At 43.1% G+C, this 10241-nt stretch overlaps 1 protein-coding gene across 1 annotated transcript in view; it reads right to left on the reverse strand.

Annotated features, from left to right (window-relative positions):
• The window catches only part of vps13d (vacuolar protein sorting 13 homolog D), an 81863-nt gene extending 71622 nt beyond the window's left edge, over positions 1 to 10241 (reverse strand). Inside the window, 7 exon segments of the mRNA XM_030733006.1 lie at positions 1983 to 2087; positions 3000 to 3116; positions 4913 to 4993; positions 5564 to 5754; positions 8080 to 8157; positions 8742 to 8930; positions 9802 to 10241. Of these exon segments, the coding sequence (XP_030588866.1) occupies positions 1983 to 2087; positions 3000 to 3116; positions 4913 to 4993; positions 5564 to 5754; positions 8080 to 8157; positions 8742 to 8838 (669 nt within the window). The 5' untranslated portion in view covers positions 8839 to 8930; positions 9802 to 10241.

Below are 10241 nucleotides of genomic sequence, written 5' to 3' on the forward strand. Positions count from 1 at the left end.
GTCAGGGTTCATGAGCCTCAGAACTGCACCACGGAGCATTGGAAGAAGGTGGTCTGACGAATTGGGTTTTCTTTTACATCACGTGGATAGTCGGGTGTGTGTGCGTCACTTACCTGGGGAACACCTGGCACCAGGATGCACTGTGGGAAGAACACAAGCCACCAGAGGCACTGTGATACTTTGGGGTCTGCTGGGAAGCCTTGGGTCCTGCCATCCATGTGGATGTTACTTTGACACGTACCACCTACCTCAGCACTGCTGCAGACCCTTTCATGGGAACAGTATTCCCTGATGGCTGTGGGCTCTTTCAGCAGGATAATGCTCCCTGCCACAAACCAAAAATGGTTCGGGAATGGCTTGAGGAGAGTTTGAGGTGTTTACTTGGCCTCCAAATCCCCCAGATCTCAATCCAATCTGTGGGATGTGCTGGACAAACAAGTCTGGAGGCCCCATCTCAAAATTTGCAGGACTTAAAGGATCTGTTGCTAACATCTTGGTGCAGATACCACAGCACACCTGCAGGGGTCTAATGGAGTCCATGCCTCGATGGGTCAGGGCTGTTTGAGCAGCAAGAGGGAGACCAACACAATATTATGCGGGTGGTCCCTAATTTCCTTTGGGATCAATAAAGTATCTATATATAATGTTATGTCTGATCAGTGTATTTCTCCCATATTGGCTTCTCTTCACTGGCTCCCTGTTAAATCTAGAATAGAATTTAAAATCCTTCTCCTCACATACAAGGTCTTGAATAATCAGGCACCATCTTATCTCAAAGACCTCATAGTACCATATCACCCCAACAGAGCACTTCTCTCTCAGACTGCTGGCTTACTTGTGGTTCCTAGGATACTTAAGAGTAGAACGGGAGGCAGAGCCTTCAGCTTTCAGGCCCCTCTTCTGTGGAACCAGCTCCCAGCTTGGATTCAGGAGACAGACACCCTCTCTATTTTTAAGATTAGGCTTAAAACTTTCCTTTATGATGAAGCTTATAGTTAGAGCTGGATCAGGTGACCCTGAACCCTCCCTTAGTTATGCTGCTATAGGCCTAGGCTGCTGGGGGGTTCCCATGATGCACTGAGTGTTTATTCTTTTACTCACCTCTTTTTACTCTCTGTGTTTATACACCACTATTGCATTTAATCAACAGTTATTAATCTCTGGTGCTATATAAATAATACTGACACAAAGGTGACAAATTAAAGGAAAATCTTGAACCCTTAATTGTCACGGTAAGGTAATCTGCAAAGCTGTGGGTATAATTTCACTAGCATAGTTTGAGTCCCTGCAGGATTATGGATATCTGTGCAAACCCGCTCTTCGTTAATCTCGTGCTGTGGCCATTGCAATCATCAGCTACAACCCAACCTGTGGACTTTGGAAGGATTTGGACCAGCATACAGACAGCACTTTTTACCATCATCAGGAAAGCAAACAAGTGAATATTTTTGGAAGATTGCTGTCCGTTCTTTCAGCAGAGTTTCAGTGAACTGAATATTTTATGCCATTAGTCAGCATACTGAAGCTCAATGATGGCACAAGGTGGACCAGTACCCTAACTGAGACACTTCAGACTGTAGCTGTAAGTCTGGCAGTGCAGGTGTTCCACAAAGTAATCCAAAAACCTCCACGAGGTTGTGTTAGAACTCTGCATTTACTGGAACGAACACCACTCTTTCAGAATATTTAAATTGATGTTATATCTGTGCCGTTATTCTGAATTCCACACAGGAGGCTGGAGATCCTTTTGTTGCACCTGGAAATACAACAACTCACAGCTCACCACAGTAAGCTGTCATTCAGTGCTAAAACATTCAGTGCTGCCTGCCAAGGTTTGTGTAGCATTTCTGTTCTGGCTTTTGTATACTTCAGTGTGGTTAGGAGTAAGTTAAACATTATTTTAAAGACAAGGCATCCAGGAACTAAGCTGTAATACTCCAGGGATCACCCACCTAACTGCTGAAGTTAACCACATGACTGACCTGGATCTGATTAGTGGGCAGCTTTCCCAGCATTTCACACTCAGTATCCCAGTAGACACTGAAGTCTTCAATCTCCAGCTGCTTTTGTCTGAAGAGTTTCTGGACCTGCAAAAGAAAAGCACTGCTAAGCTCAAATCCAAAGACCCACAGGACTCCTTTATGGACAAAGGGAGCTGTTTACCTTCCAGTGTCTTTTGTAAATGTAATGCACGTCTGACAGATTGTGGCAGTTTTAGGGCATGTCTCAGTGATGCCGACAGAGAAACAGACTGACGGCCTTTAATGGAACATGTTTGATAAAGCTTCTAATTTTCCACAGAAAAAAGTGAACGGGCACTCAGAGTTTCCTTTGATGATCCTCTGAGGCTCATCACTGATACTTTCTAACAGTTATTTAGTGCTCTGCAGGGGAATATTGTGCTAATTTAACAACTCTATCTAGCTTATATGTAGTACGGTACAGCACAGGATGACCTGTGGTGACTGCTGGTTGCTTGTCTGTCACGGCCCGTTTCATGAAAGAGGTCGAGCACGGGCAGAGCAAGAATCCATTACATTTCGTTGTGTATCAGATCATTTTTTAAAAACACATCAGTGTTGTTAGAGGATGATTTATGCTCACGTTTGTTGTATGCTGTTAATTGTGTGGTTTTTTTTTTTTACACACACGTTGTTTCCTTCTAGTCTTTTTTCTCCATCAGTTGCTTCAGCTGCTGTTTGTCACTGGAAGATGTGACGTTACCTGCTGGCCCAAACTAATAGTATTAATAGCATGTGACGCAGCAGGTTTGGGGCAAAGCTATGTCAGTGCATAAACTAAGATGCAACAGAAGAGCTTCTTTAACTGTGAACTCTTCACTGGCACAATAACTAGAAGTGTCAGATGTCATAAATATTTGGGTTAAAAATGTAACTGGACTTGCTGTAACATCTGTTAAATTATCCACGCCAGTAAAAGTCAAATGAAAAGGAATGTTTGTATTTAATGGTTTAAAGGTGCTTTGAGTGAACACTTACTGATTCTCTGGAAGGGTTCTGAGCACATACGTTGTTGATGCAAACCCCAAAGGAAAAGGGCTTCTCTGGGTTGGAAAAGTCGTCCTCAAACCGCAGATGCACATGTTGGATCTTCAGCTACACATTAAATACACAACATCACAGTTCAGTCTGTAACTCAAGGTCAGATAATAATACCTGCCTAATTATTCTGGCATTTCAACCACAGTTAGATTAACAGTTGAAGGTGTTTATTTTGTACTTTACAGAACATGGACATTACAATAATAAAATATACATCATATTTGCACTTACACAGTTAACACATTCAAGTTACAGCCACGAGTCAAGACTTTCAGCTTTGAGTCAAGGGGTTGAATTAAGCTGGGAGGCAGCCTGTCTCCAAACCATCTCAGTCTGAGTCACACCAGCTTCACTCACTCTCAGACAGACTGCTGTCTCATCAATAAACGCAGACAAACCGCCAACACACTGCACTCAGCTGGAGTCGGTCTGCGCTGATGAGTGCAAGTGACATTACAATATAATCAGTCTCACAAATATGAGTTACTAAGGTTTGTCGCAGGCAATTTCACTGCAACTTGTGCTAAATTTCACATAGAAAAGGATGTGTTACTTAGCAACTGATATGTAATCAATGTATCAGCTGTGGGTGTCTCTAAGCTGGGAATGCAGTGCCAAAACTTTGACTCAAAGGCCCTTTTCCACCGACACGGTGTCGGTGCCAAGTGCTCGAACCGTTTTCCACCGCGAACGCACTCGGTGCTCGGCCGAAAAACGGGTTCAACTCCAGCACCTCCAGCTGATCTGGAACCAAGAACGTAAATGGACTAAACGTATAAATGGACTATTTCTTATATAGTGCTTTTCTACTCTGTTTGAGCACTCAAAGCACTTATACAACATGTTTACATTTACCCATTCATACAAGCACTTCCATGATTAATTAAGCTAAGTGCTTTAATTATCTAACATTCACACTCCAGTCGGAGAGCAACTTGGGGTTCAGTATCTTGCCCAAGGATACATTGGCATGTAGCCTGGAGTAGCCAGGAATCAAACCGCTGACCTTCCGATCAGTAGCAGCTATTAATGGGCCTGTCAGTGTGCTGGATTAACGTCTGAATGTTTCAATTTGTTTTTGGCCTTAATAAGTACCTTCAGAGTGACGTGCATGTTTGCACACGTGGCACAGTAACACACGGACGGCTCAGGATGTGACATTAAATATTTTTGTGTTCTTCTCCACGGTGTAAATGTTAGCTGGTACACAACAGATTTCAGGTCTATAACCATTTCCAACAAAACACCAACTCCTCTTCAGTCTCCTCTCATTAATATGAACTGCTACACTGTATTCAGAGAGGAACACAGATGAGCACGCGCACACTAACACACACACTAACACACATATATACATGTAGATGTATATAGATATAGTTTTGTACCTTTTTAAGATATTAATTTGCTCCAACTTTATTCTATGTTATTGAACAACATGCCATTGTTCTGTTGTTCTGTTTGTTGTGACTGAGAGGACAGTTTGGTAAATCGTGCAGAATAAAGAACTCAGAAACATTACGGCCTGTGATGGATGCTCTCCTACAGGCAGGAATCATTATCCAACACATAACAGAGACATCAGTGAATGGTTGGGGACACAGAGTGCATCCACTCCTGAGCCTCAAGAACAGGATGACCAGGTTAGACTTACCCCCCGACACACACACACACACACACACACACACTAACACACACACACACACACACACAGATATCTGCATTAAGGACATGACAAAATATGACATGGTTCCAATTCTGCTGATCAATAATTATTTAACCTTTATTCACAAAAAGTGGTTGGACACACGCCTTGTTTATGATATATTAGTATGCAGTGTTGGATGCCTTACCTCAATGTTTTCCACAATTCTGGTGACTAATGAGGCAGTCACAGAGTACCAGTACGACTCTCCTCTCTGTTCACACTCACTCTGAAAGAGCCAAAGATGTACCATAAATACTGTGGTCCTACTTCTGTACCTGCCCTAACTAGCTGAAGAAACATTCTTGTGCCATAAATAAGACTAATGAGAGCATTTATGTGTCGCTGAACGCTGTATCAGTGGTACCAATAGTTTTAGCAGCAGCCATTCCTGTGAAAATGGACATGGACCACAAATATGACCTTGTCCTTGAGCAAAATTTGGATGAAGGCCCATTAAGCGATCACTGTGTGCAAGTATGATCAAATATTCTGACACCTACAGTGTGTGTGTGGGGGGGGGGCCGACTGTGGATGTACAGATGCAGCTGTCCTACGTGCAGAGCTGAAAATTATTTTAGCACAATCGAGAATAATAGTTAGGTGGGACAACCTTAAATTCTTTTAGTGTGAACTGATGGAGTGACCTGCATCTACTGTGTCTATGCAGGCATGAGGCTTTTCCCTGTGAGGCTGAGTTTATCAGTAACCAGACAAACTTTAAACCATGAAATGCTCTTACTTTCTCCCCTCACAGTCGCTGGGGAAACACTGAAAAACGCACTTTTGTCCTACTTACTTTGAATTTGTCCTCGAGAGCTTTGAGGAGGCGTTTTTTGCGCTCGCTCTCGTCCTCTTTCTCCTTCTCGCTGTCATACTCCTGCAGCTGGGCAGGGCCAATGATCAGGTTGAGCTCGGACATGGAGATGACCCATGGGTCACTGTGGGGCCGGTAGAAAGGGATCTGGAGAGTGATCTTTCCAATGAAGCCTGGTGAAAGACACAGGATAAGTGCTTTTGGATCATGATGTATGGATCATGTCTCTTAATCATGCATTGGTCTTGTTTTTTTAACTGTGAAGACCAACTGCTGTCTTTTTTAAAGCAAAATGTCTCATTTGTTTATTTTTACCACAGTTTGCTAGCAGGCGCCGCCATTAGCACTAGCAACTGTTCGTAAACACACACACACACACGCACACACGCACACACACACACACACAAACACACACACACAAAAGAGAACTTTGTAGCTGCTCCATCCACCCTGTTTGTTTCACACAGAGAAACATCTGCAGTACGGAAATTAAAATGTGCAGATGAATCGTTAATACGAAAAATAATTTCTTATCTGATTACTCAATTAATCGATGGAATCATTGATAGAATACTCGATTACTAAAATAATCAACAGCTGCACAGCTTCACTGCGTTTCTTAGAAATGAGGCTGTATCTGAGCTCCTCTGTTAAATGGGTACTCCACCAGTTTCACATTAAACTTCACTTTACATCCTACTAGTATCTAATGTCCAGAGGTGGGATGTAATGAAGTACAAATACTTTGTTACTGTACTTAAGTAGATTTTTCAGGTATCTGTACTTTATTTTTCTGACTACTTTTTACTTTTACTCCCTACATTTTTACACAAATATCTGAACTTTCTACTTCTTACATTTTCAAACAGACTCGTTACTTTAGGTTTAAAACGTCTGAGAGAAGTTTTTATTTCCAGTCAGTGTGCCGTCAAACATCCAACAATCTGAGTCTAAATGAAGGAACAACAACACATAAGAGACAATCGTCCTGGTGTATCCTCCATCCCCGCAGTTTATCGCATACAAACAGATTAAAGAGGCAAAACCGTATAATTTATGTATCATATATAGTGCTATAATCAGGGCTAACAGGGGGCCGGGCTGAGGGCAGATGTCCGTAAGTTGTGCTCGCGGTACTTCCAGCATCTTAACTAGCACTGCTGAAGAGGAGCGAAAATAAAGGGAGTAACGTGTGGCAGGTAAATGCAACGTTTCTAAATGCTCAACAAATATCAGCAAACACACAAAGTGTGTGCAGTTTGTCACACAGTGTGTCTGCTAGCTAAAAGAAGAGCTGCTGTATTTCAGGGAGAGCAAAGAGAGAGAAGTTCACTCAGAGATGGAGAAAGAGGACAGGAGAGGAAGGAGAGAGGTTAGATTTAAAGGGAAGGACTGCAAAACAAACTGAGGTATGCTGACTTTGTGTTATTCAAAGATTGTATGAAAATACAGCAGTTTAGTGTGTAATAAACAGGTTAGCTTGTTGTACTGTATTTACAGTAAAGCTCTGTGTTGGTGCACAGAGGCTGTGTTCATGGTCAGAGTTACAGGTTACATCAGTACAGCAGAGATGAGTTTGAATCAAAGCTGCTGATGCTGAGATTCATTCACTGAATCCAACATTTACAGCCTCATACTTTTACTTTCTTACTCTGAGTACATTTCAGAGCCTGTACTTTTTACTTAAGTAAAAGAGTTGAGCCAGTACTTCAACTTTTACCAAAGTATTTTATAACACAGGTACTTGTACTTCTACTTAAGTACCGAATGTCTGTACTTGTGCCACCTCTGCTGATGTCACTGGATGGAGCTTTTCAGTTTTGAAGAATCTCCAAGCAACATATGTCAAAATATGCACAAAAATGTTTTCATACTCAAACCGTAGCAGAAACACGCTGGCTGGCCACGGCCGTTATGGGGAAACTCGAGGCAGCCGGCGGGGCTGCTGTGGGTCACAGAGGATTAAAACACACAACTGTAATTTATTTAGATATTTGGAGGCTGAGGCTCAGGAGTTAAAGCAGGCCGTCTACCCCACCCCACCCCCACCCGCCGTCCTCTGTTGAGCTAGCTACCACACCACTCCATTACATCTGCCTAAGAGGAGGAGAGAGGAATTCACAGGAGTGTGTGTGTGTTAGATAGAAAGTACGAATGTGTGTGAATAGGTGAATGAGGCATCTGAGTGCTCGTGTAGAGAACGATTAACCAAGTCTGACAAACCACAGTCACTACTTGATGGATCCTGGTGATGGCGCACATGAGGGTAAAGGTTCAGTAGTTAATGAACTTATGGGGAAGAAGAAGAAAGTCAAAAAAATAAAAATAATGGAAAGTGCACTGAGTGAGGGAAATGAGTGAGAATTTGTGTGAATTTGCATATGACCGAAATTAAATTATGATAACACACAAAGTGACACCACAATCTACAGAATAAAAGCATAATTTTAGGTTTTTATGAACTATGTGAACCTTCACACAGTTTGAGTGTGTCTCACCTGCTTTAACTTCAAAGGGTAAGTCAAACTCTCGGAGGGCATCCTTCCTCAGAGGGAGGTTCTCTAGCTCCACCGCACCTGAGGGACACACACACACACACACCGTGTTCTGAATTTAGTGAAATGAATGGTTAAACTGGGCCTCACAGCTGGTTACACTGTTGCACACAGCACATACTCTGTTCTAGCTGTGCTGACAGCCCCTTCAGTTACACACAGCTAACATTGCAGCACAGATCATTCAAACAGCAGCAGATCAAACCAATTTCAGTCCACTGGCAGAGCAGGGGGTGCCAGTGCTGATCACCCTGGAATTCATTTACATAGAATTATTATCCATAAACTGGTTAAGGCCTAAGACAATAAAAGCACACATTAAATTCACTGTGATGGATTATTTAGCCAGAGCTTGAGTGAAAGACATTTTTACGACTATTTTACTACCTTCAAATGTGTATTCAGGAATACTGAAGTATGCTTTGCAAAGTAATCAGCATTATTTTTAATGCAGTTCTGTTTTTCCCCCATTGTGCCAGTTTACAACATTAGAGAGGAAGAAAGTGAGCGACAGGAGAAATAACCCCCTTTTAACAAGACACCTAAAGAACTACAGAAACACAAGAAAGAATGAAAGAAGTTACAATGTCAGCACGGGTAATTACCTTTCAGAAGGGCGATAGAGAGTTGATCTGTGTTTAGGTTGCTAACATATTTTCCCAGGTATGTGTTTAGCACCCAGGCAACGAGGCCCTCCAACATCCTGGTGGCTCAGCGGTGATGTGCGCTACCCCGTAGTGGGAGGAAACTGTGACCCTCTTGATTGCAGGCCTTATGAGGGAGGTGTTCAATGTCTAATAAACACAGCAGAAAACCTTTATTTTACCACTTGCATAATGTAGCTTCAAAATTGAACTAATTTGCTATAAGACAGATACAGACAGGTGTCAACTTTAAGTAATCAACCCAAAGCTGTTCTGAGAGATGACTTTATCTTGATATGCTGACATTTTTTCTTGATAGGAGTGGTCTCTTCTGGGATGTCAGTGACCTCATCACTGAATGGTGTGACCAGAACTATGGGAGATTTTCTGACTGAGGGGTTAGACGGTGCTCTCCATCACCAACTTTAAAACGTGAACGGAGGAAATATCTTTTGAAACCATTGTGTTCATCCCTCCTGTAGCGATCCGGAGATTAGGGTAACCAATGCCAAGAAGGACTAAAGCTGCTCTAGCAGCATATGGTGGCCACACACCTCACTGAGCCACGTTTAAATGAGTTTCCCTTTAACTGGTCACCTGTCTTCTGCCACACTAAGAGACCGTAAATCAAGCATTTTATTATCGTTCATTACCTAAACTCGGAACGTGTTTCAGTGCAGCTTTCAAGGCAAGGTTTGCACTGACTTCACTCAACAACGGCACTGGAAACACGGACACACAAACTGCTGTCTGCTGTCCTTCAACGAAGGTGTGATAACATCTACAAGCTGCTATGCTCACGGTTTGCAGAGTTTGCAGGTAGTTTCACCACCGGAATAGTTCCAGTAGGTTAAAGCGAGCCGATCCCGTGTCGTCGCAGTAAAGAAGCAACACGGTTATATATGCCGGGTTAGCGCAGCACCAACTTCAGATGCCTCACCTGGAAAGTTAGCCCTTAGCGGAGCAACTAACATCGGTTAAAGGTTGCGAAGTTTAGCCAACAGCAGCGCCACTGACTCACCGCCAAAATCGACCCATCCTGGAGCTCAGGTCAGTGCCCTGTCAAAGCGCCCAGGACACTTAGCTGTACAGGAACACACACCCAGGAACAGTCGGCATATGCTCCAACATTAACCACAACGCACTGGCTAAATGAGGACAGAAGTGAAATTGAAAGCAAACTTATTGAACAGCGGTGTTCGTCAGCAGGAGCTCCCAACCCGAGGTGGCTGCGACGGATCAGAGCAAGCACGTTAGCCAGTATGCTAAATCTAGCCAGTCCCCATTTAGAGATCACACGCCAAAGCGGCCAGCCCGCGAACCGAAGCCGGCACTGAAGGCAACACAGCGGAGCCTCTCAACAAAAGCAAAAACCTGAGTAGCTGTCCTGTTTCAGTACTTTAGAGCGGTGTGCCGCTATATGGTAAATAAACACACTTCCGAATAACGTCGAACTTCCAA

Source organism: Archocentrus centrarchus, chromosome 7, assembly GCF_007364275.1.
Source record: "Archocentrus centrarchus isolate MPI-CPG fArcCen1 chromosome 7, fArcCen1, whole genome shotgun sequence".
NCBI classification, from domain to species: domain Eukaryota; kingdom Metazoa; phylum Chordata; class Actinopteri; order Cichliformes; family Cichlidae; genus Archocentrus; species Archocentrus centrarchus.